The following is a 27,316-nucleotide window of genomic DNA, read 5'->3' on the forward strand; positions in this document are numbered from 1 at the left end:
AAGAGAACAGGGCGAGATGCCAGGCCACAATCTTGATTTCTTTTTCTTTTCCTGTTAAAAATGTCAGTTTCACTGGAATCACCAAAATACATTATGAGCTGCATTCCAGAAAATGTGCTAGGCCAGCACTTCTCACTTTTAAGCATACAAATCATATCTTGTTAAAATGCAGATTCCAGCCAGGCGCAGTGGCTCACACCTGCAATCCCAGGACTCTGGGAGGCAGGTGGATCACTTGGGTTCAGGAGTTCAAGACCAGCCTTCCAACACAGTGAAACCCCACCTTTACTAATCATACAAAAACTAGCCAGGCAAAGATGCATGCATGTAATCCCAGCTACTTGGCAGGCTGGCAGGCTCACTTGAACCTGGGAGGTGGAGGTTGCAGTGAGCCGAGGTCGTGCAGAGTGACAGGGCAATAGAGCGAGACTCCATCCAAAAAATAAAATAAAATATGGCCGGGCGAGGTGGCTCACACCTGTAATCCTAGCACTTTGTGAGGCCGAGGTGGGTGGATCACCTGAGGTCAGGAGTTCAAGACCAGCCTGGCCATCATGGTGAAACCCCATCTTATTTAAAAAAAAAATTTTTTTTAAATTTTAAAATAAATAAATAAATATAACATAATATACTAAAATGCAGATTCTGATTCAGCAGGGCTTGGCTGGGCCCTGACACTTTACCTTTCCAACAAGTTCTCAGATGATGATTGTGCTGTTGGACTATGGTCCATACGTTTTTTTTTTTTTTTTTTTTGGGGAAAGAGTCTAGCTCAATCGCCCAGGCAGGGGTGCAATGTTGCGATCTCAGCTCACTGTAACCTCCGCCTCCCCGGCTCAAGCAATTCTCCTGCCTCAGCCTCCTGTGTAGCTGGGATTACAGGCGTATGCCACCACGCCCTGCTAATTTTTGTATTTTTAATAGAGATGGGGTTTCACCATGTTGGTCAGGCTGGTCTTGAACTCCAGACCTCATGATCCACCCACCTCGGCCTCCCAAAGTGGAGCCACTGTGCCCGGCCTCATGTCAATCTTTACTCTGTCTGAGAAACCTCTCATTTCTTCTTCCTCCCCACCAGACTTTCCAGGGCTTGTTGAAGCACTCCCGGCTCAACAGGTGATCTCATATGCATTTCCTAACAAATCTCTTGCACACTAATCTCTAACTCAGGTTTGGCTTCCCAGGAAATCCAACCCATAGCAAAGTAAATCCTAGAGCTGCTTTTGGACAATGTTCTCAGGGAAAGCATTGACTCATCCTTCTATTCACCATACCCCCCACCAAGTTATACTTCTGACCAGTGTCCCCCACGACACAGCCGTAGCCAGGTACAGTTTGGCGACAACATCTAAAAACAATCAGAATTGAGTTTCTCACCAGCCCAAATGCTTGAGTGCTCAGAATCTAAATTAAATTGATTTAAGGTCCATGAACATACTTGAGGCCGGGTGTGATGGCTCACACCTGTAATCCCAGCACTTTGGGAGGCAACGGGCAGATCACTTGAGGTCAGGAGTTCAAGACCAGCCTGGCCAACATGGTGAAACCCTGTCTCTACTAAAAATACAAAAGTTAGTCAGGCTTGGTGGTGGGTGCCTGTAATCCCAGCCACTGGGGAGGCTGAGGCAGGAGAATCGATTGAACCTGGGAGGTGGAGGCTGTAGTGAGCCGAGATTGCGCCACTGCACTCCAGCCTGGGCGACAGAGTGAGACTGTCTCAAAAATTAAAACAAAACAAAACAAAAATACAATTAGCTGGGTGTGTGATGGCAGGCACCTCTAATCCCAGCTACTGAGGAAGCTGAGGCAGGAGAATGGTTTGAACCTGGGAGGCACAAGTTGCAGTGAGCCGAGATTGTGCACTGGCCTGCAGCCTGGTCAATAGAGGGAGACTGCATCTCAAATAAACAAACATACTTAAGGTAGACTCTTGCAGTGAAGGCCTCCTATGCTCACGGCTCCTGTATTCCACCTTTGTGTAATACCCTCCCCTGTGGGCTCTGGGCTTGCTCATCTTGTCTTGCTTTGGTCAATGGGATCCTAACAATTGTGAAGCCTGGAGACACTTGAAAAGGGCTTGTACCTTGGGGCGCGTTCTCTTGCCATTCTTTGGAGCTGCAAAACTGCCATGAGAAGAAGCCTGGGTCAGCCCTTTTTGGAGATGAGAGACCACCTAGAAGAGAGATGAAGTGTCCCAGCTGAGGCCCCCTTAGACCCATCAGCCTGCCATCTACCAGATGTGAGTGAGACGGTCCCTGGCTATTTAGAGCCAGCCACAAAACATTTAGACTCATAAAGCAAGGGAAATCACAAATGTTTATTGTCTCAAGTCACTTGATTTGGAGTGGTTTATTTTATTTTCACTTCTATAAAACTCTGTGACCTATTTTCTGCGCTTGGTTTTCTTTTTCTTTTTTTTTATTGTTTTGAGACGGAGTCTTGCTGTCGGCCAGGCTGGAGCACAGTAGCATGATCTCGGCTCACTGCAACCTCTGCCTCCCAGGTTCAAGCGATTCTCCTGCCTCAGATTCCTGAGTAGCTGGGACTACAGGTGTGTGCCACCACGCCTGGGTAATTTTTTTGTGTTTTTAGTATAGACGGGGTTTCACCATGTTGGCCAGGATGGTCTTGATCTCCTGACCTCGTGATCTGCCCACCTTGGCCTTCCAACGTGCTGAATTACAGGAATAAGCCAAGGTGCCTGGTCACTTTCTAATTTTAATTTTTATTTTTTTAGAGACAAGGTTCTTGCTATGTTATCCAAGCTGGTCTTGAACTCCTGGGCTCAAAAAATCCACTCACCTTGGCCACCAAAGTGCTGGGATTACAGGTGTGAGCCACCATGCCCTGTCATTATGTTTATAACTATGTTGTGGATATTTGTAATGTTTATGAGCTTTTTTTTTTTTTTAGATGGAGTCTCACTCTGTCACCCAGGCTGGAGTGCAGTGGTGCCATCTCGGCTCACTGCAATCTCTGCCTCCCAGGTTCAAGCAATTCTCTCTGCCTCAGCCTCCCAAGTAGCTGGGATTATAGGCGCCCACCACCACACCCAGCTAATTTTTGTATTTTTAGTACAGATGGGGTTTCGCCATGTTGGACAGGCTGGTCTCAAATTCCTGACCTCAAGTGATCTGCCTTCCTCAGCCTCCCAAACTGCTGGGACTACAGGCGTGAGCCACTGTGCCTGGCCTTGTGTGCTGACTATTTTAGAGAATCTTCTGCCTTATAAGTCTTGCCACTACACTATCCCCCAAGACAGAAGCCAGAAAGCATGATTCTTCAGCCTCCCTTGCAGCTAAGGAAGGGTCATGTGACCTAGGCTCCACTAATTCAACATACTCATGTGAAACTTTAGAAATAAACATGAGCCAGGCATGGTGGCCCTGGGAGGCATAGGTGGGAGGATCGCTCAAGCCTACAAGTTCAAGGCTGCAGTGAGCTATGATCACGTGACTGTACCCCAGCCTGGGCAGCACAGTAAGACCCTGTCTCTAAAATAAATAAATAAAGGCGGGCTGGCACAGTGGCTCACGCCTGTAATCCCAACACTTTGGGAGGCTGATGCGGGTGGATCACAAGATCAGGAGTTCAAAACCAGCCTGGCCAAGATGGTGAAACCCTGTCTCTCTTTTTTTTTTTTTAAAGATGGGCGTTCTCCATGATGGCCAGGCTGGTCTTGAACTCCTGACCTCAGGTGATCCACCCACCTCGGCCTCCCAAAGTGCTAGGATTACAGGCATGAGCCACCACGCCCAGCCAGAAACCCTGTCTCTACTAAAAATACAAAAATTAGCTGGGCATGGTGGCGGGTGCCTGTAATCCCAGCTACTTGGAAGGCTGAGGCAGAGAATTGCTGAACCTGGGAGGCAGAGGTTGCAGTGAACTGAATTTGCTCCAGTGTACTCCAGCCTGGGTGACAACGAAAAAAAATAAACAACAAAAAAAAAAAAAAAGAGGCGCTGGGTGTAGTGGCTCATGCCTATAATCCTAGCACTTTGGGAGGCCAAGGTGGGTAGATCACCTGAGGTCGGAAGTTCAAGACCAGCCTGACCAACATGGAGAAACCTCATCTCTACTAAAAATACAAATTAGCTGGGCATGGTAGTGCATGCCTGTAATCCCAGCTACTCAGGAGGCTGAGGCAGGAGAATCGCTTGAACCTGAAGGCAGAGGTTGCAGTGAGCCGAGATCCCGCCACTGTACTCCAGCCTGGGCAACAAGAGCGAAAGTCCATTCAAAAAAAAGAAAGGTAGGGGGTGCTGGTCAAGATGGCTCATGCCTGTAATCTCAGCACTTTGGGAGGCCGAGGCGGGTGGATCACAAGGTCAGGAGTTTGAGACCAGCCTGACCAACATGGTGAAACCCCGCCTCTACTAAAAAATAGCCAGGGATGGTGGCACGTGCCTGTAATCCCAGCTACTCAGGAGGCTGAAGCGGGAAAATCACTTGAACCCGAGAGGCAGAGGTTGCAGTGAGCCAAGATCGTACTACTGCACTCCATAAAAAAATAAATAAATAAACAACAGGAGAAAGCAGGCTCTGTGTGGAGTCTGACTGCTGGTGAGGATGAGGTTGACTTCCAGATACACTTGTGGCATTGCTGCCAGTAACAGCAGTAGATGCAGTGGTTTGTGTCCCTGGCATCAGTGCACGTGGGCTCAGTGCCCTACACTGGGGAGACTGGTTCCCTCCTCATTCCAGTTCTGCAATGTGGTTTGGGCACTGTTCCTAGGAGTCCAGCATCCAAGTGGTTCTGAGAATTTCCAGTGCTGGGTAATAAATGCCTTTTCGGCTGGCCACAGTGGCTCATGCCTGTAATGAGCACTTTGGGAAGCTGAGGTAGGAGAAGCTCTAAAGCCAGAAGTTTGAGACCAGCCTGGGCAACATAGTGAGACCCTCTTTCTACAAAACACAGAAAAGAATAGGTGGGCGTGGTGGTGTGCGCTTACAGTCACAGCTACTCTGGAGGCTGAAGCAGCAGGATGGCTTCAGTCCGGGAGTCTGAGGTTGCCATGGGCTATGATGGCACCACTGCATTCTAGCCTAGGTAGCAGAGTGAGACCCTGTCTCAAATAAATAAATAGGCCAGACGCAGTGGATCATGCCTGTAATCCCAGCACTTTGGGAGGCCAAGGTGAGCAGATCGCCTGAGCTAAGGAGTTTGAGACCACCCTGGGCAACATGGTGAAACCCCGTCTCTACTAAAATACACAAAATTAGCCGGGCGGGTGGCAGGCATCTGTGATCCCAGCTACTTGGGAGGCTGAGGCACGAGAATTGCTTGACCCCAGGAGGCAGAGGTTGTGGTGAGCCGAGATCACACCACTGCACTCCAGCTTGGGCTACAGAGTGAGACTCCATCTCAAATAAATGAATAAATAAATATTTTTTGAAAAGTGCCTTTTCTGTGCTAACTAGATAGACTCTGTGCTGATGTTTGTAACTGAAAAACTTAACTGATACACAAGGCAAAACTAAGGGAAGAAAGGTATAATCCAGAATCAATTGTAGGTATTACCTAGACTGACTTTAGGCCAGGTGCGGTGGCTCACACCTGTAATTCCAGCACTTGGGGAGGCCAAAACAGGCAGATCGCATGAACCCAGGAGTTTGTGACCAGCCTGGGCAACATGATGAGACCCCATCTCTACAAAAAATACAAAAATTAGCTGGGTGTGGTGGCAAACGCCTTAGTCCCAGCTACTCAGAAGCCTGAAGAGAAAGGATTATTTGAGCCCAGGAAGCAGAGGTTGCAGTGAGCTGTGATTGCACTACTGCACTTCCGCCTGGGCAAGAGTAAGACCCTATCTCAAAAAAGTGAAATAAAATGAAGTGTAGTCCACAGGGGCCAGCAGCACCTGGGCGCTTGTTAGAAACACATAATGTCCGTCTCACTCCAGTCCTGCTGAATCCACATTCACATTTTAACGGGGTCTCCAGGGAATCTGTAAACACAGATCAAGAGGCAGTGACTGCACTGACTGCCAGCCCCGGCTGCACTTTGAAACCATTTGGGGACCATTTAAGAATATATTGATGTCCATTTACATCCTCCAGGCCATCAGCTGATTCAGGTAAGAATCATCAGTGGAGGCTAAAACCACAGGGCAAAAGGGTGTGGGAGAGCAGATTGTTCCTAAACCTCCAAGCATTTCCCCATAGACCACTTATGGATTACAAAGGGGAGGGGGGAGTTCCCTGGATAGCAGATAAGTCTGGCAGACACCACATAAATAAGTGACAAGCTTATTAGCACCAATAATGGGACAAAGTGACAACAGGAACTTGACACTGCGAAACCAGGAGAGGATCACGCCATCATCCATGCAGAATTTCTGCCCAAGGCTAGGCATGGTGGTTCACGCCTCTAATCCCAGCACTTCGGGAGGCTGAGGCAGGACAATCATTTGAACCTGGGAGGGTTCTCACTCTACCACCTCGGCTGGCATGCAGTGACCCACTTTCTGTACTAAAAACACAAAAGTAGGCGAGCGTGGTGGTACGTGCCTGTAATCCCAGCTACTCAGGAGGCTGAGGCAGGAGAATCACTTGAATCTGGGAGGCGGAGGTTGCAGTGAAGCAAGATCACACCACTGCATCCCACCGGGGAAAAAGGGGGAACCCAAACCAAAAAAAAAAAAAAAAAAAAAAAGAATTTCTGCCCAAAATGATAAACTTGAATCTAGCAATGGCAGGGTAAAAAATAGACACATCCAAATTGAGAGACAGTCTGTAAAACAGATGCCTGGACTCAAAAAATGTCAGTTTCTTTTTTCTTTCTTTTTGATACGGAGTCTTGCTCTGTCACCCAGGCTAGAGTGCAGTGGCACGATCTCAGCTCACTGCAATTTCTGCCTCCCAGGTTCAAGCAATTCTCCTGCCTCAGCCTCCTGAGTAGCTGGGATTACAGGCATAGGCCACCATGCCTGGCTAATTTTGTATATATGTATTTATTTATTTGAGACGGAGTCTTGCTCTGTTACCCAGGCTGGAGTCGCAGCTCACTGCAGCCTCCACCTCCTGGGCTCAAGTAATTCTCCTGTCTCAGCCTCCCGAGTAGCTGGGATTACAGGCACCACCACTGCGCCCAGCTAATTTTTTTTTTTTCCTCTGTAGCCAGGCGCCAGGCTGGAGTGCAGTGGTGCGATCTCAGCTCACTGCAATCTCCGCCTCCCAAGTTCAAACAATTCTTCTGCCTCAGCCTCCTGAGTTGCTGGGACTACAGGTGCGCACCACCACACCCAGCTAATTTTTGTATTTTAGTAGAGATGGGGTTTCACCATGTTGGCCAGGATGGTCTCGATCTCTTGACCTTGTGATCCGCCCGCCTTGGCCTCCCAAAGTGCTGGGATTACAGGCGTGTGCCACCGTGCCCAGCCTAATTTTTACATTTTTAGTAGAGACGGGAGTTTCACCATCTTGGCCAGGCTGGTCTTGAACTCCCAGCCTCAAGTGGTTCTCTTGCCTCAGCTGCCCAAAGTGCTGGAATTACAGTCAAGAGCCACTACTCCTGGATGAAAATTATTTTTTAAAAAGACTAAAGGCCGGGCGCGGTGGCTCAAGCCTGTAATCCCAGCACTTTGGGAGGCCGAGGCGGGTGAATCACGAGGTCAAGAGATCGAGACCATCCTGGTCAACACGGTGAAACCCTGTCTCTACTAAAAATAAAAAAAAAATAGAAAAAAAAAAAAAAGACTGGACAAGTGCTCTAGATTAAAGGCAACTGACTTGACAGTGAGACCCTGTCGCTACAAAAAATACAACAATTAGCTGGGCGTCTTGGTACACACCTGTAGTCCCAGCTACTTGGGAGGCTAAGGAGCAAGAATCACTTGAGCCTGGGAGGCAGAGGTTGCAGTGAGCTATGACTGCACCACTGCACTCCAGCCTGGGCAACAGAGTGAGACTCTGTCTCAAAAAAAGTAAAGAAGTGTAGTCTAGATTAAAGGCATCTGACTCAACATGACAACTGTATGCATTATGTGATCTTTACACAGTACATTAGGGATAAAGGCTCTGAAGGACATTTTCAGGACAATTTTGGAGAAATCTGAATAGTAGTTAATATAATTACATTAATGTTCAATGGTCTGGGTATGGTAACTGTGATGTGGTTTATGTAGAAGAACACACCTGCTCTTAAGAGTTACGTCTGTTCTCACATTGCTAATAAAGGCATACCCGAGACTGAGTAATTTACAAAGGAAAGAGATTTAATGGACTCACAGTTCCACATGGCTGGGGAGGCCTCACAATCATGACGGAAGGCAAAGGGGGAGCATAGGCACGTCTTACACAGTGGTAGGCAAGAGAGCATGTGCAGGGGACTCCTCTTTATAAAACCATCAGATCTCACGAGACTTATTCAATGGCAGGAGAATGGCTCTGGAAAAACCCACCCCCATGATTCAGCTACCTCCACCTGTGACTCAGTTACCTCCAGCAGTGATTCAGTTATCTCAATTTGTGATTCAATTATCTCCACCTGGCCCTGCCCTTGACATGTGGGGATTATTGCAATGCAAGATGAGATTTGGGTGGGGACACAGCCCAACCATATCATTGCTGAAGTATATAAGGACAAGTGTCATATCTATAATATACTTAAAATGGTTTAGGAAAAAAAAAGACCCAAAGAGAGAGAGAAAATAAAGGTGGCAATATGCCAAATGCTAATTTGGCTAATGAAGGATGTTTTCTGTGAAGAGCCATATTGTAAATTATTTAGGCTTTGCAGGCTATAAAGTCTCTGCTAAAACATTCCACTTTGCTGTTTTAGCATGAAAGCAGTTATAAACAATATTTAGACCGATTAGCATGGGCTGGGTGTGGTGAACCTGCCTGCAATCCCAGCACTTTGGCAGGCCAAGGCAGGAGGATTGCTTGATCCCAGGAGTTTGAGACTAACCTTGCCAACACAGCAAGACCCCATCACTACAAATTTGTGCACATCTGTAATTCCAGCTACTTGGGAGGCTGAGGTGAGAGGACTGCTGGATCCCAGGAGTTCAAGGCTGCAGTGAGCTGTACTGGCATCACTGCGCTCCAGCCTCAGCAACAGAGCGAGACCTTGTCTCAAAACAAACAAACAAAAAAGACTGTGTTTCAATAAAACTTGATTGATAAACAACGAAATTTGAATTTACCATTTTTATGTGTCGACATATTTTCTTCCGTTAATTCATGCTTCCATAAGCATGAATTTTATCTCACTAAGATTAGTGAACAGCCATTTCAAAACTTTGCTCTCTGAAAGTATATACACCAAAATGTTATCAGTGATGACTCCTTCAGGGTCAGGAGGGAGAAAATGAAGAGGAATTTTATGTGGTTTTTGTTTTTTTTGAGACAGCCTCACTCTGTCACCCAAGCTGGAGTGCATGTGGTGCAATCACAGCCCACCGCAGCCTCAACCTCCAGGGTTCAAGTGAACCTCCCAGCTCGGCCTCCCATGTAGCTGACACTACCGGCATGCATCACTAGGCCCTACCTTTCTAAAAATGATTTTTTGTAAAGATGGTGTCTCACTATGTTACTCAGGTTGGTCTCCAACTCCTGGGCTCAAGCGATCCTCTCGTCTCAGCCTCCCAAAGTGCCGGGATAACACGTATGAGCCGCCACACCCAGCCAGAACTTCATGTTTTACTCTATATACATCTGTATTGTTTAACTGTTCACAAGAATGCATGGGCTGGGCACTGTGGCTCATGCCTGTAATCCCAGCACTTTGGGAGGCCGAGGCAGGTGGATTGCTTTGAGCTCAGGAGTTCGAGACGAGCCTGGGCATCAGGGCAAAACTCTCTCTACAAAAAATACAAAAATTTAGCTGGGCGTGGTGGTGCAAGTCTGTGGTCCCAGGTACTCAGGAGGCTGAGGTGGGAGGATCACTTGAGCCTGGGAGTGGAGGCTGCAGTGAGTGGAGATTGCACCACTGCACTCCAGCCTGGGGAGTAGAGTGAGACCCCGCCCCCCAAAATAAATGAATGAAAGAATGGATGGATGAATGTTCACAAGAGAGCTCCGATTTGAGGAGGTGGGGTATTTTTTGTTTTGTTTTCATTAAGCTGCTTCTTAGATTAGTCAGCTTTTGCTGCAGTAACAAACAACCCAATATCCCAGGGGCTTATTTGTTCCTCATATTACATGAGGGCTGAGGATGGGCTGGACATGGGCCCAGGGCATTTTTTCTCTCACTCTGGGACTCAGGCAGAAAGAACAAACCTATCTAGAACCTACTGTCCTCATACCAGAAGGCAGAATCACTAGATACCAAGCCAAACCACGCAACTGCTTCTGCTAGATTTACTATAAACCATGCATTTCAAAGGTCAAAACAAGTGATGTAGCTGACCCTCACAATAGAAGGCAGAGTTAGGGTGGTTTGTGGAATCATTATAGAGGGGAGGGAATGAGCAAGTGTGAGGCAATGATATATTTTACTACATGTCTATTGAATTATTTTATTATTTATTGTATTTTACGTTTTGGGGTACATGTAAAGAACATGCAAGATTGTTGCATAGGTACACACATGGCAGAGTGATTTGCTGCCTTCCTCCCCATCACCTGTATCTGGCATTTCTCCCCATGCTATCTCTCCCCAACTCCCCACCGCACACTGTCCCTCCCCTAGTTCCCCCCAACAGACCCCAGTGTGTGATGCTCCCTTCCCTGTGTCCGTGTGTTCTCATTGTTCAACACCCACCTATGAGTGAGAACATGCGGTGTTTGATTTTCTGTTCTTGTGTCAGTTTGCTGAGAATGATGGTTTCCAGGTTCATCCATGTCCCTACAAAGGACACGAACTCATCGTTTTTGATGGCTGCATAGTATTCCATGGTGTATATGTGCCACATTTTCCCTGTCCAGTCTATCATCGATGGGCATGTGGCTTGGTTCCAGGTCTTTGCTATTGTAAACAGTGCTGCAATGAACATTCGTGTACATGTGTCCTTAGAGTAGAACGATTTATAATCCTTTGGATATATACCCAGTAATGGGATTGCTGGGTCAAATGGAATTTCTATTTCTAGGTCCTTGAGGAATCGCCACACTGTCTTCCACAATGGTTGAACTAATTTACACTCCCACCAACAGTGTAAAAGTGTTCCTGTTTCTCCACATCCTCTCCAGCATCTGTTGTCTCCAGATTTTCTAATGATTGAATTTTTTTTTTTTAATACGGAGTCTTGCTCTGTTGCCCAGGCTGGAGTGCAGTGGTGTGATCTCTGCTCACTGCAACCTCCACCTCCTGGGTTCAAGTGATTCTCCTGCCTCAGCCTCCCACGTAGCTGGGATTACAGGTTCAGGTCACCACACCCAACTAATTTTTTCATTTTTAGTAGAGATGGGGTTTCACCATGTTGACCAGGCTGGTCTTGAACTCCTGACTTCAGGTGATCCACCCACCTTGGCCTCTCAACATGCTGGGATTACAAGTGTAAGCCATGATGCCCAGCCAATTCTATTGAATTCAACTTTGAAGAATATTTTTTGGTTATTGCATAATTTTTTCCTGTTGACTTTTCTTTTCCTTCCTTCCTTTTTTTTTTTTTTTTTTTTTTCAGAAATAGGGTCTCTCTCTGTCAGCCAGGCTGGAGTGCAGGGGTGCCATCACAGCTCACTGCAGCCTCAAACTCCTGGGCTCAAGTGATCCTCCCACCTGAGCCTCTCAAGTAGCTGGGACTACAGGCATGCACCACCAGTGAGCTATGATTGCAGCACTGCACTCCATTTGGGCAACAGAGCAAAAGCTGCCTCTTTAAAAAAAATAACTAAGTGGCTCATGCCTGTAATCTCAGCACTTTGGGAGGCTGAGGCAGGCGGATCACCTGAAGTCAGGAGTTCAAGACCAGCCCGGCCAATATGATGAAACCCTGTCTCTACTAAAAACATAAAATTTAGCTGGGTGTGGTAGAGAGCTCCTATAATCTCAGCCACTCAAAAGGTTGGGAAAGGAGACTCTCTTGAACCCAGGACACGGAGGCTGCAGTGAGCTGAGATCACACCACTGCACTCCAGCCTGGGCAACAAAGCGAGACTCCATCTTGAAAAAATAAAAATAAATATATAAGATAAAGTATTTAAAGAAGAAACAAAGAGAGGACTGGGGCCTGACTGAGTGAGCCATCACAGCAAATGAGAAGCTGGGCCAGGTGACCCCAGCTGACAAGATGCAGAGGCTGAACCCCCAGGGAGCAGGAGTGGGTGTGGTCCTCAGGGCCTGCTGGAAATACCCGACTGCAGCTGGAGAGGTGAATGTCCACCACAAAGCCCGATCCTGCAGGATAACTGCAGGCAAGGCCTGTTCCCGGCCTCATGCCTCCCCAGCCCTGGGCCCACCTACCTATCACGGCCACCGTCAGACCTGGCGAGCAAGCCTCTGGCATCAGACATCTGCAAACCCACGCTCAGGCGCTGCTGCCCCGGTCCTGTGTGAGCCTGGCTCACTGGGGCTCGCTCCTGGCTCCAATTCTGACTGCAGTCCCCTCCTTCGACCTCGCCTGCACCAGTGACTTCCTCATCTCCCGGCATTCAGACCCTGGCTGTCCTCTGGCTTCCCTGGCTCAGCATACCCTGCCCTGGCCCTGATTCCTTGGTGTCCCTATGACTCAAAGCTCTGGCTCCCTGCCTGGGGACCTCACCCTGTCCATGTTCTGGTCCTCCCAAATAAAGTCCCACAAGTGGGAAGAATAGTAGTGTTTAACCCAGAACCTGCCAGGTTCCCGGGACCCTCAGCCCTTGCCCTGTGCAAGGACCACATGGGGCTTCTGGTTCTATGAACCCAGCCTCTGACCCAGCCGGGCCTGCAGGACACTGCAGACATGTAATTAATGACCCACGAGGCTTCAAACAGGGGTTCATTCGGAGTAGCTGGTACTCTAGGGGGAGTGGTGGGGAAATTGACTCGAGACTGCAAGTCACACCCAGCATGCCACAGCCCCCAGCCCTGGAGTGAACTTGCTCCATCCTCCTCCTTGGTCAGAGGTGTTTGGGAACCACAAGGAAGGAGCTTTAGAAACGGGCTTGCTCAGCCGGTCGTGGTGGGTCACACCTGTAATCCCAGCACTTTGGGAGGCCAAGGTGGGTGGATCACCTGAGGTCAGGAGTTCGAGACCAGCCTGACCAACATGGAGAAACCCTGTCTCCACTAAAAACACAAAATTGGCCAGGCATGGTGGCACATGTCTGTAATCCCAGCTAATCGGGAGGCTGAGGCAAGAGAATCACTTGAACCCGAGAGGCAGAAGTTGCACTCCAGCCTAGGCAGCAAGAGCGAAACTCCATCTCAAAAAAAAAAAAGAAAGAAAAGAAAAGAAAGAAAGAGGCTTGCTCAATAATAAAGTTGATACTTGGGCATTTCAAGTTTCCAGCAAATAATTGCTTCCCAAGCCCCAGCACGACATGATCTCTAGCTCTAGAGCAGACACAGCTAGGTCTGCCTCCATCTCTTTTTTTTTTTTTTTTTTTTTTTTTTTTGAGACAGTCTCACTCTGTTGCCGGGCTGGAGTGCAGTGGCATGATGTCGGCTCACTACAACCTCTACCTCCTGGGTTAAGGGATTCTCCTGCCTCAGCCTCCTGAGTATCTGGGACTACAGGCATGCACCACCATGCCTGGCCAATTTTTGGTAGAGATGGGGTTTCACCGTGTTGGCCAGGCTGGTCTTAAACTCCTGACCTCAGGTGATCCTCCCGCCTCAGCCTCCCAAAGTGCTGGGATTACAGGCGTGAGCTACTGTGCCTAGCTGTCTGCCTGCATCTCCACTGTTTGCTCCCTGGAGTGCCTGGGCAATTGTTTAACTCTGTACCTTCGGTTTCCTCCTCCGTGACGCAAGGATAAGGCACTGGCAGCCCCCAGTGCAGCACCTGGAATGTGGCTGGTGTTCAAAAATAGTAGCTATTGGTTGAAGCAAGAACCATCACTAGATGCTAACAGCAGTGAGTAAAAATGTGGTGAGAAAGAGAATATTTCTATCATCTCAATTATCTCCCCATAAATTTCTTATAATTAAAAAGGGGGGCTGGGCATGGTGGCTCACGACTGTAATCCTAGCACTTTAGGAGGCTGAGGTGGGAGGATCACTTGAGGGCAAGAGTTCAAGACCAGCCCAGGCAACATTGTGAGAACCCATCTCCACCAAAAATAAAAATTTAGCAGCTGGGCACGGTGGCACACACTTACAATCCCAGCACTTTAGGAGGCTGAGGCAGGTGGATCGTCTGAGGTCAGGAGTTCAAGACCAGCTTGACCAACATGGCGAAACCCTGTCTCTATTAAAAATACAAAAATTAGCCAGGCAGGGTGACCTGTGCCTGTAATTCCAGCCACTCGGGAGGCTGAGGCAGAAGAATCACTTTAACCTGGGAGGCGGAGGTTGCTGTGAGCCGAGATCAGCCATTGCACTCCAGTCTGGGCAACAAGAGCAAAACTCTGTTTTAAAAAAAAACACAAAATTTAGCTGGGCGTGGTGGCGCACACCTGTAGTCCCAGCTACCTGGGAGGGAGGATTGCTTGAGCCCAGGAAGTCGAGGCTGCAGTGAGCTAAGACGGTACCACTGTACTTCAGCCTGGGTGACAGAGGGAGACCCTGTCTCACAAAAATAAAAAAGGGGAGGGAGAACTAATCAAAGGACACGATCAGAAGAGTGAGAATTGGAAGTAGACATTTGCAATTCACATATATAAGGATTAATATCCAGAACACATTAAGAATTCCTGTGACTCTCTTTCCCATCTTGCAAGATGGCGGGTGAAAAAGTTGAGAAGTCGGATACTAAAGAGAAGAAACCTGAAGCCAAGAAGGCTGATGCTGGTGGCAGAGTGAAAAAGGGTAACCTCAAGGCTAAAAAGCCCGAGAAGGGGAAGCCCCATTGCAGCCGCAGTCCTGTTCTTGTCAGAGGAATTGGCAGGTATTTCCGATCTGCCATGTATTCCAGAAAGGCCGTGTACAAGAGGAAATACTCAGCGGCTAAATCCAAGATTGAAAAGAGAAAGGAGAAGGTTCTTGCAACTGTTACAAAACGTGGTGGTGACAAAAATGGCGGTACCCGGGTGGCTAAACTTCGCAAAATGCCTAGGTATTATCCTAGTGAAGATGTGCCTCGAGCTGTCAAGCCACAGCAAAAAAAAACCCTTCAGTCAGCACGTGAGAAAACTGCGAGCCAGCATCACTCCCAGGACCACTCTGATCATCCTCACTGGAGCCACAGGGGCAAGAGGGTGGTTTTCCTGAAGCAGCTGGCCAGTGGCTTGTTACTTGTGACTGAACCTCTGGTCCTCAATCGAGTTCCTTTGCGAAGAACGCACCAGAAATTTGTCATTGCCACCTCAACCAAAACTGGTATCAGCAATGTAAAAATCCCGAAACATCTTACTGATGCTTACTTCAAGAAGCAGCAGCTGCGGAAGCCCAGACACCAGAAAGATGAGATCTTTGATGCAGAAAAAGAGAAATATGAGATTACAGAGGAGCACAAGATTGATCAGAAAGCTGTGGACTCACAAATTTTACCAAAAATCAAAGCTATTCCTCAGCTCCAGGGCTACCTGTGATCTGCGTTTGCCCTGACAAATGGAATTTATCCTCACAAATTGGTATTTTAAATGTCCTAATAATCTAATTAAATAACTGATTATCCACTTTGGGAGGCCAAGGCGGGTGGATCACGAGGTCAAGAGATCGAGACCATCCTGGTCAACATGGTGAAACCCCGTCTCTACTAAAAATACAAAAAAAAATTAGCTGGGCATGGCGGCACGTGCCTGTAATCCCAGCTACTCAGGAGGCTGAGGCAGGAGAATTGCCTGAACCCAGGAGGCGGAGGTTGCGGTGAGCCAAGATGGCGCCATTGCACTCCAGCCTGGGTAACATGAGTGAAACTCCGTCTCAAAAAAAAAAAAAAAAGAATTTCTGTGACTGAAAAACACAACAAAACATCAATTCAGATTCACCGAGTGCCGTGGCTCACGCCTGTAATCCAGCACTTTGGGAGGTCGCAGCAGGTGAATCACCTGAGCTCAGGAGTCTGAGGCCAGCCTGGCCAACATGGTGAAACCCCATCTGTATTAAAAATACAAAAAGTTAGCCACACATGGTGGTGGGCACCTGTAATCCAAGTTACTCTGGAGGCTGAGGCAAGAGAATTGCTTGAACTCAGGAGGCGGAGGTTGCGGTGAGCCGAGATCATGCCACTGCACTCCAGACCGGGTGACAAGAGTGAAATTCCATCTCAAAAAAATGGTAATAATAGGCAAGGGTGGGGGCACATGTTCTCAGGATCTCCTGAGGGCTGTGTCACGCACGGGTCATGGTCACTAAAAAATTAAATTATTTTAAAAAAATAGGCAACGGACTTGAGTAGACATTTCTCTAAAGAGGATATACATATTGGTTGAAATATACATGAAAAGCTACTCAATAATAAAGTCATTAGGGAAATGCAAATCAAAACCACAATGACATGCCCCTTCATGCCCATTTGGATGGCTGATATTAAAAACAAACATATTTTAAAAAGGAAATGAAAAATAACAAGGGTTGGCAAGGATGTGGAGAAATGGGAACCACATTGTGCGTTGCTGGTAGGAATATAATATGGTGCAGCTGCTGTGGAAAAGAGTTTAGCAGTTCCTCAAAAAGATAAACACTGAATTACTAAGCAATTCAGTAATTCCCCTCCTAGATACAGACTCAGAAGATCTGAAAGCAGGGACTCAGATACTTGCACGCCAATGTCCACAGCAGCATTATCTGTAATAGCTAAAAGTTGGAAACAAGCCAAATGTGTGTCAACAGATGAATGGATAATCAAAATGCAGGAATCACATACAATGGACTTTTATTCAGCCTTAAGAAGGCATGCAATTGGCCAGGTGGCTCATAGCTGTAATTCCAACACTTTGGGAGACAGAGGCAGGTGGATTGCTTGAAGCCAGGAGTGGTTTGAGACCAGCCTGGCCAACATGGTGAAACTCCGTCTCTACTAAAAATACAAAAATCAGCCAGGTGGCGCATGCCTGTAGCACCAATTATTTGGGAGGCTGAGATGGGAGAATTGCTTGAACCCATTAGGTAGAGGTTGCCATGAGCCAAGATCGTTCCACTGCACTCCAGCCTGGGCCACAGAGTGAGGCTCTGCCTCAAAAAAATAAAAATAATGCTGGGTGCGGTGGCTCACACCTGTAATCCCAGCACTTTGGGAGGCTGAGGCGGCTAGATCACCTGAGATCAGGAGTTTGAGACCAGCCTGACCAACATGGGGAAACTCCATCCCTATTGAATGCAAAAAATTAGCCAGGTGTGGTGGCCCATGCCTGTAATCCCAGCTACTTGGGAGGCTGACACAGAAGAATTGCTTGAACCCGGGAGGCAGAGGTTGCAGTGAGCCAAGATTGCACCATTGTACTCCAGCCTGGGCAACAAGAGCAGACTCCATCTCAATATACATATATACTGTATATTATATGTATTTATACATTTACATTCTGGGAATACATATATACTGTATAGAGCAATACTGTATATTAACGTATTAATATATATTATTGGACATATTGATACATTATACATGTACAACATAATATACATTATATATTAATATATTAATGTACTAATATATACTGTATATTAATGTATATTTATAAATATACATATACATTCTGGGAATACATATATACAGTATATATTTATTTATATAATTATACATAAATGTATACATGGATATATACTTACATATACATATATAATACAGTATATATTCCCAGAATGTATTAAATACATATATATGTATTTATACATATAATATACAGTATATATGTATATGTACTTTTTTGTACACTATATATATATCCAGGATATGTATTCCCAGTATATATACATGTATATTCATATATATTAATATGTATATATCCTTAAATATATATTCCTAGCTCTGTTGACTGAAAGAGCCTAGAAACAATGACCAACCCAGTAACAAAGCCAAAGTGGTCTTGAAGTACCACTTCCCATTAGAAGAAACCAAAACTTCTTGAATAAATGAATGAGTCCAGGTACAGGGTAGAAACGAAGTGCCATTCACAATTGCTACAAAGACAATAAAATACCTAGGAATACAACTAACAAAGGATGTAAAGGACCTCTTCAAGGAGAACTACAAACCACTGCTCAAGGAAATAAGAGGACACAAACAGATGGAAAAACATTCCATGCTCATGGTTGGGAAGAATCAACATCATGAAAATGGCCATACTGCCCCAAGTAATGTATAGATTCAATGCTATCACCATCAAGCTACCTATGACCCTCTTCACAGAACTGGAAAAAACCACCATAAACTCATATGGAACCAAAAGAGAGCCCAAACAGCCAAGACAATCCTAAGCAAAAAGAACAAAGCCGCAGTCCTCCCTGCTGTAAATGTGGTGACTTCGGAAGCTCCAGCTCAGTGGGCAGGCCAGTTGGAGATTCTCTGGGAACCCCTGGCACCTGGCTGTCTCATTCCACCCTCTAATGAAGTGCATCTAACTGCCGTTAGAAAAAGGGTCAAGTTGTTACCATGGGACCCAAGGACCTCAACTTTTATCACCTTAATAGACTATCGGGTGTGGCCAGAAACCAGTGCTGGTGAACTCAGCTGCATAACTGGGGATGACATGGAAAGGGAGAATCAGCTGAGAGATTTCCAGCCATGATGGAAACAAGCACAGGTAACAGAAGTAAAAATGGACAAATGAAATTACTTCAAACTGAAACATTTCTGCATACAAAGGAAACAATCAACAGAATAAAAAGAGACCTACAAAGTGGGAGAAAATATTCACAAGCCTCCGTAGATCTGATGAGGAACTCCTACATCTCAAAATAAAGAAAGAAAAAAACAAGCAACCTAATCCAAACATGGATTTCATAAAAATGGCGAACAGGTGTATGAAAAAATGTTCAACATCACTCATAACCAAGAAAATGCAAACAAAACCATAATGAGATCTCACCTTGCATCACTTAGTAAGACTGTTGTCAAAAAACAAAAGATAAAAAGTGTGAAGAAAAGGGAAACTTTGCACACCACCATTGTTGGGAATATAAAATAATGCATACTCTAAGAAAAACAGTAGGAAATTCCTCAAAAAATTAAAAATAGAAAACTGTATGATCTTATGGTACCACTGCTGGGTGTATATCCACAAAAATTTAAATAAGTATTTAAAAAGACATCTGCACTCCCCTGTCACTGCAGCACTGTTCACAGTAGCCAATTTAGTGACACAACCTAATGCTCACTGACAGGTGGATTAATAGGTATGATGTCGTACCTACACACAATTATAGGATTAATCAGCCTTTAAAAAGGAGGAAATTCTGCCACTTGCAATGACATGGATGAGCCTTGAGAACATTATTCTTAGTAAAATAAGCCAGTCACAGAAGAATAAATACTGCATGATCCCATTTATAAGGCAACAAAAAATTGTTGCTGAAACTCTATTCTGTCAATATTTAATATACATTAATGGATACACTGGGAGCAAAGGTAGCCATCTAATTAAAGGACATACTTTAACTAACATTACACTTTTTGTTAAATAATAATTTATTGACATTTTATAACATATTTATTATTATTATTTTTTTTTTTTTTTGAGACGGAGTTTCGCTCTTGTTACCCAGGCTGTAATGCAATGGCGCGATCTCGGCTCACCGCAACCTCCGTCTCCTGGGTTCAGGCAATTCTCCTGCCTCAGCCTCCTGAGTAGCTGGGATTACAGGCACGTGCCACCATGCCCAGCTAATTTTTTATAGTTTTAGTAGAGACGGGGTTTCACCCTGTCGACCAGGATGGTCTTGATCTCTTGACCTCGTGATCCACCCGCCTCGGCCTCCCAAAGTGCTGGGATTACAGGCGTGAGCCACCGCGCCCGGCCTCATATTTATTATTTTTATTGATTGTATACTAGTAACAATTTTAAGATAACTCAATGTAGACATTGGCTTAGGCAAGAATTCCAACCAAGAACCCAAAAGCAAATATAAATAGAAAGATAAATGACTGGGACCTAATTAAACTAAAGAGCTTTTGCACAGCAAAAGGAAGAGCCAGCAGAGTTAAACGGACAACCCACAGAATGAGAGAAAATCTTCACAATCTATACATCTGACAAAGATTTAATATCCAGAATGGACAACAAACTCAAACAAATCAGTAAGAAAGAAACAATCCCATCAGAAACTGGGCCAAGAACATGAATAAACAATTCTCAGAAGAAGGTACACTAATGGCCAACAAACATGAAAAAACGCTCAACATCACTAATAATCAAAAAAATGCAAATCAAAATGTGATCACATCTTACTCCTGTGGCCATAATCAAAAAATCAAGCAACAGTAGATGATGGCGTAGATGTGTGAACATGGAACACTTCTACACTGCTGGTGGGAACGTAAACTAGTACAGCCACTATGGAAAACCATGTAGAGATTCCTTAAAGAAACTAAAACTACCGTTTGATCCAGCAATCCCACTACTGCGTATCTACTCAGAGGAAAAGAAGACATTATATGAAAAAGATACTTGCACACACATTGTATAGCAGCACAATTCACAATTGCCAAATCATGGAACCATCCAACCCAAATGCCTATCAATCAACTAATGGATAAAGAAACTGTCATATATCAAAATGGGATACTATATAGCCATAAAAAGGAATGAATTTATGGCATTTGCAGTGATCTGGATGAGATAGGAGACTATTATTCTAAGTGAAGTAACTCAGGTATGGAAAATCAAGTATTATATGTTCTCACTGACACGTGGGAGCTAAGCTTTGAGAAAACAAAAACATAAGAATGAAACAATGGACTTTGGGGACTTGGGGAAAAGACTGGGAGGGTGGCAAGGGACAAAATACTGCAAATATGGTGTATACTGCTTGGGTGATGGGTGCACCAAAATCTCACAAATCACCACTAAAGAACTTACTCATGTAACCAAATACCACCTGTACCCCAAAAACTTATGGAAAAATAAAATAAAAACAAACAAACAAAAAAAAGAAAAAAGCCGGAAGCATCACGCTACCTGACTTCAAACTATTTTACAAGGCTACAGTAATCAAAACAGCATGGTACTGGTACCAAACCAGAGATATAGACCAATAGAACAGAGGCAATGCCACACATCTACAACCATCTGATCTTTGACAAACCTGACATATTTCTTCTGAGTCCTCCTCACCAGTGTTAACAGAAAAACCAAATTCTGTAAAATATCTTACAAAGGTTTATTCTGAGCCAATGTAAGTGGCCACAGCCTGGACAGAGTCTCAAGGAGTCCTAAGCAAGCATGCTCTAGGCAGGTGGATTACGGTTTGGTTTTATATGTTTCAGGGAGGCAGGAATTACAGGCAAAGACATAATTCAATACATAGAAGGTGTATATACATTTGTTTGGTCCAAAGAAGTGGGCTATCTTTTTTTTCTTTTGAGACAAGCCTTGCTCTGTCAGTTAGAGTGCAATGGGGCGAACACAGCTCACTGCAACCTTCACCTCCTGGGTTCAAGCGATTCTCCTGCCTCAGCCTCCTGAGTAGCTGGGACTACAGGCATGCACCACCATGCCCGGCTAGTTTTTGTATTTTTAGTAGAGACAAGGTTTCACCATGTTGGCCAAAATGGTCTCAATCTCTTGACATTGTGATCCACCTGCCTCGGCCTCCCAAAGTACTGGGATTATAGGCATTAGTCACCACGCCCAGCATTTTTTTTTTGAGACAGAGTCTTGCTTTGTTGCCCAGGCTGGAGTACAATGGTGCCATCTCAGCTCACTACAACCTCTGCCTCCTGGGTTCACATGATTCTCCTGTCTTCCTGAGTAGCTGGGATTACAGGTGCCCCCCACCACATCTAGATAACTCTTGTACTTTTTTGTTTTAGTAGAGACGAGGTTTCACCATGCTGGCCAGGCTGGTCTCGAACTCCCAACCGCAGGTGATCCGCCCACTTCAGCCTCCCAAAGTGCTGGGATTACAGGCATGAGCCACCGTACCCAGCTGTTTTGTTGTCATTGTTGTTTGAGAGAGTTTCACTCTTGCTGCCCAGGCTGGAGTGCAATGGTGCGATCTTAGCTCACTGCAACCTCCGCCTCCCTGGTTCAGGCAATTCTCCTGCCTCAGCCTCCTGAGTAGCAGGGATTACAGGCATGCACCACAATGCCCAGTTAATTTTGTATTTTTAGTAAACATGGGGTTTCTCCATGTTGGTTAGGCTGGTCTGGAACTCCTGACCTCTGGTGATCCACCCACCTTGGCCTCCCAAAGTCCTGGGATTACAGACGTGAGCCACCACACTCAACCCTTTTTGTTTTTTTCTTGAGACACGGTCTTGCTCTGGCACTCAGGCTGGAGGGCAGTGGCATGATTTATCTCGGCTCACTGCAACCTTCCCCAGGGCTCAAGCAATTCTCCCATGTCAGCGTTCTGAGTAGCTGGTACTACAGGTACGTTCCACCACACTGGAATAAATTTTTTGGTTTGTTGTTTTTTGTTTTTGAGACAGAATTTCGCCCTGTCGCCCAGGATGAAGTCCAATGGGTGATCTCGACTCACTCCAACCTCCACCTCCCTGGTTCAAACGATTCTCCCACCTCAGCCTCCCCAGTACCTGGGATCACAGGCACCCGGCATTGTGCCCAGCAAATTTTTTTTTATTTTTGGAGAGACGTGTTTTCACCATGCTGGCCAATCTCATCTCGAGCTCCTGACCTCAGGGTCTCCCAAAAGTACTGGGTTACAACTGTGAGCCACCACACCTGGCCTATAATTTAGTATCTTATGGCCACAAAAAGTCTGTTTTGCCAGTCTATGATGTCCATTTTAACATGAATCCTGGTCAGCTGTGCCTAAACTTCAACAAGGAGTTGGTATAATGAAGCGTGTTACAGTTCCCTTACCATGATGGCTGGGAACTCAGTTTTTCAGGTTACTCTCTGGGGTATCATTGGCTAAAAGGGGGTCTGTTTGGTTGGTGGGAGACAGGATTTTATTTTTAGTCCGCACCAGAATTGCCCTTAATGCTCCATTCATAGCAATCTAGGTCTTTTCCAGAATTCGCTTTATTTTTTATTTTATTTTTTTATTATTCATTTATTTTTGAGATGGAGTCTTGCTCTGTCACCCAGGCTGGAGTGCAGTGGCATGATCTAGGCTCACCACAACCTCTGCCTCCCAGGTTCAAGTGATTCTCCTGCCACGGCCTCCTGAGTAGCTGGGGCTACAGGTGCCCACCACCATGTCCAGCTAATTTTGTACTTTTAGTAGAGACAAGGTCTCATCATGTTGGCCAGGATGATCTCAATCTCTTGAGCTCATGATCCACCTGCCTCAGCGTTCCAAAGTGCTGGGATTACAGGCATGAGCCATCACCCCCGGCTGGTTTTTTTTTTTTTTTTTTTTTTTAATTTTTAGTTTTTGTGGGTAGACAGTAGGTATATATATTTATGGGATACTTTGATATACGCATGCAATGCATAACAGTCACATTAAGGTAAAGGGGGTAACCATCCCTCAAGCATTTATTCTTTGTGTTACAAAATTCAATTAAAGTTATTTTTAAATAGGGACTGGGCACAGTAGCTCACACCTGTAATCTTAGCACTTTGGGAGGCCAAGGCAAGCTTACTGCTTGAGTTCAGGAGTTTGAGACCAGCCTGGGCAATGAGGTGAAGCCCCCATCTCTACAAAATTAACCCGGTGTGGTGGCGCATACCTATGGTCCCAGCTACTTGGTAGGTTGAAGTGGGAGGTCTGCTTGAGCCCAGGAAGTCAAGGCTGCCATGAGCTGAGATTGCACCACTGCACTCCAACCTGGATGACAGAATGAGACCTTGTATCAAAAAAAAGTAGTACAATAAATCATTGCTTACTGTAGTTACCCTGTTGTGCTATCAAATACTCGATCTTCTTCCTTCTATGTTATATCCATTAGCCATCCCTACCCACCCCCTCTACCCTTCGTAGCCTCTGGTGACCATTCTTCTACTCTCTACCTCCATGAATTCAGTTAAGTTTTTGGGTTTTTTTTTGAGACAGAGTCTCACTCTGTTACCTAGGCTAGAGTGCAGTGGCACAATCTCGGCTCACTGCAAACCTCCACCTCCCAGGTTCAAACAATTCTCCTGCCTCAGCCTCCTGAGTAACTGGGACAGGTGCACACCACCATGCCTGGCTAATTTTTTTGTATTTTTAGTAGAGATGGGGTTTTACCATGTTGACGACGCTGGTCTCGAACTCCTGACCTTGTGATCTGCCCACAACTGCCTTCTCAAAGTACTGGGATTACAGGAGTGAGCCACCGCACCTAGTTTCAATCTGGTACTTTCAATGTTGCCTGTTAACAGATTTCTGCTGAAGCTCAGATGATACCGCTAAGATGCACGGAATTGCAATCCATTGCCTGCGGAGTGGGGAGGACGGCTGAAAGACAAGTAAACCAATTAGCACTGAAAACATGTAATCTTATAAGAAAAGGAGTACCGATTTAGAAAATCTAATGTCTATGACCATTTTCTTCCCTACAACAGCAAAGAGAATGAATGTGGGGAATCCGATTTTCAGCAATATTTGCAGGACCTAAGGCAACCAACCAAATGCCTAGAGCAACTACACTTTCCAAAGCCTGAATATTAAAAAGGTCTTCACATGGTAATCATCTTAATATTTTATTTATTTATTTATTTATTTATAGAGACGGGGTTTCACCATATTGGTCAGACTGGTCTCGAACTCCTGACCTCAGGTGATCCACCTGCCTCGGCCTCCCAAAGTGCTGGGATTACAGGTGTGAGCCACCGCGCCCTGCCATCTTAATATTTTAAATTCAAAAACAGACGCAACCTTACAACAGCCAGTAAATGTTAATAATTAATCAACCTCCAGTTCTTACGTATTCTGTCTGTGAAAAGAGCTACATGGTTGTGTCCTTTTTAAAGGAGTAAACAATTTGCCTGTTGTCCAAATGAGAATCACCTGGTCTCAACATAAAGCACCTGCCCTGGGCTGCTGTCTCAGGGCAGGAAAGCGAGGTGGCCGGAAAGGTGGCCAACACTGTTTCTGCTGCCACTGTCACTAAGCCGGGGGCACCTGTTTTCAACTGTAGTGATCTGGTTCCTAAAATTTAGCCTAAATAGAGAGCCAGTAAAGAAAGCCCCGTCAGCAGAGAAAAGGGCCTCTAGAGCTGTTGAATGACTGGCCAGGCTGTTTCTCTCCTTATCTCTGTTGTTCTCGAGGAAATTCCTCTAAAGTGAGCCAAGGTCAGTGGCTCATTCTTCACTTAGAGCAACTCTCTGGGGCTCTAACCAGATTCCCAACATCACTCTGAGCCCCTGCTTAGTAAGTTCCCAGGAAAGCAGATGAAACTAATTAGGACATGGCCCATCAAAGACGACACAAGCATTTCCCCCGCTGTGTGCAGAGACCTCCCCATAATCAGGTCAAAGGCCTTGGAGGAAATCTTTCTAGCATAGAGGAGTACGCGGTCACTGTCCCCACCTTCAGCTCTCTGCCTTGACAGCCTCAGCCTGTCTTCACCAGGTTTCTTATCCCCAAGGCACAAATATTTCTTTTCAGCTTATTTTTGTGATGTATCCAATTAATCATGAAAGCCAGGCCTGCTGGGATAGAGGGTAAAATCAAATAAACAATGCTCTGAACGTCCAGGAAACAGCTGCCGGGCCTTTTAACTTCATGAAACGCTGAGGCCAGCTGTGCTCCTCTATGCTGGGTCCTCTTCATCCATTGCCCCGTCGCTGTTAGTATTCTTCTTCTGCTCAGCCTCTGGCCCCGCAGGCAGAATGCTGGTGACAGTGTGGAGAAGAGCTTCAATCTGCTCCTCCGTGAGCCGCTCTTCACTCTCTTCCACCATCTGCAGAAGGAAAGAAAACCTTCCAGGGTTACAAATGAAACTCACAGCCCTGGGTAGCCCTGCCCAATCTAAAACCGAAAGTCCCCCGCGCTCCACACTACAATGACCATCAAAGGTTCACATAAAACCTGGTTTCTGATGTGGTCCCAGAAATCTGAATCCAGAGATGATACCTACAGCCTGAGCCAGTTTCCTTAGCTTCACCCCTAATTCTAAACTTAATGTCATAAGCTGCCTTTTGAAAAGCACCATGTGGCTGGTCACAGTGGCTCACGCCTGTAATCCCAGCACTTTGGGAGGCCGAGACAGGCGGATTGTGAGGTCAGGAGTTTGAGATCAGCCTGACCAACATTTTGAAACCCTGTCTCTACTAAAAATACAAAAATTAGTTGGGCGTGATGGTGCGCACCTGTAATCCCAGCTACTCAGGGGACTGAGGCTGGAGAATCACTTGAAACTGGGAGGTGGAGGCTGTGGTGAGCCGAGATCACACCACAGTCCAGCCTGGCAAAAGGGCTAGACTCCATCTCAAAAAAAAAAAAAGAAACAGCATGCAGGGAGTCAAGTTACTTAATCCTGTTTGCTTGGTGGCATCAACGATCGTTCACAAACATCTTTCTCAGTTTAAGGTGTCCAGGTTCTATTTGATGGGATTCCACACAGCAATCTCTAAAATCTGGCAACTGGGACCACCAGGAGTTCCAGAAGAAATCCTGGCATGGCCAGGCGCAGTGGCTCACGCCTGTAATCCCAGCACTTTGGAAGGCCAAAGCAGGCGGATCATGAGGTCAGGAGTCTGAGACCAGCCTGGCCAAGATGGTGAAACTCAGTCTCTACTAAAAATTAGCCAGGCGTGGTGGCGGCAAGAGAATCACTTGAACCCGGGAGGTGGAAGTTGTAGTAAGCCAAGATTGCGCCATTGCACTCCAGCCTGGGTAACAGAGCAAGACTTCATCTAAAAAAGAAAAAGAAAAAGAAATCCTGGCAGATTGAAGTAAAACAAGATAACAGGACAGGCCTGAAATCCTGGAAAGGATCCCAGTCTGACCACCTCACTTTACAGATGACAGCACAGTTCATGAAGTCATGTGACATGCCCAAGGTCACAGCACGTACTCTACTCCTGGCAAAAGCCTGGACTCTCCACTCACTTCAGCCCAAAAGTGTTTCTGCAACTAGATAATAATCCTGGGTGTCCCAGGATGGGGGAGATTCTGAGTGAATCAATGGGGGCTACTCCCTATGATGCTGTGAAATAAAGTAAGTATTTTCTAAAGATTCAGTGGCTCTGGAAAATGTAAATTCTGAGAAAGAAATAATCTTCAAAAACCCATTTTAATACCAGACATGCAAAATTATGGTCTATAAAAAGCAGTAATCTAGCATGATTTGCC

The 27,316-nt window shown here is 45.8% G+C and overlaps 1 protein-coding gene and 1 long non-coding RNA gene across 2 annotated transcripts in view; both read right to left on the reverse strand.

The window, feature by feature from the left end:
- Nucleotides 1-1,155: 1,155 nt before the first annotated feature.
- LOC116540932 lies at nucleotides 1,156-21,579 on the reverse strand. Its single transcript, XR_004264648.1, has 4 exons — nucleotides 21,217-21,579; nucleotides 11,879-11,888; nucleotides 7,765-7,773; nucleotides 1,156-1,165 (listed from the first exon to the last, which is right to left on the reverse strand). It is a non-coding gene; the product is annotated as an uncharacterized LOC116540932 (long non-coding RNA).
- Nucleotides 21,580-24,860: 3,281 nt separating this feature from the next.
- The window catches only part of CRCP (CGRP receptor component), a 52,557-nt gene continuing 50,101 nt past the window's right edge, over nucleotides 24,861-27,316 (reverse strand). The window contains exon 6 of the mRNA XM_032264760.1: nucleotides 24,861-25,922. Coding sequence (XP_032120651.1) covers nucleotides 25,773-25,922 — 150 coding nt within the window. The 3' untranslated portion in view covers nucleotides 24,861-25,772. The remainder of the gene's footprint in view (nucleotides 25,923-27,316) is intronic.

Source organism: Sapajus apella, unplaced genomic scaffold (assembly GCF_009761245.1).
Source record: "Sapajus apella isolate SASKATOON/1434 unplaced genomic scaffold, GSC_monkey_1.0 scaffold146, whole genome shotgun sequence".
Lineage (NCBI taxonomy): Eukaryota > Metazoa > Chordata > Mammalia > Primates > Cebidae > Sapajus > Sapajus apella.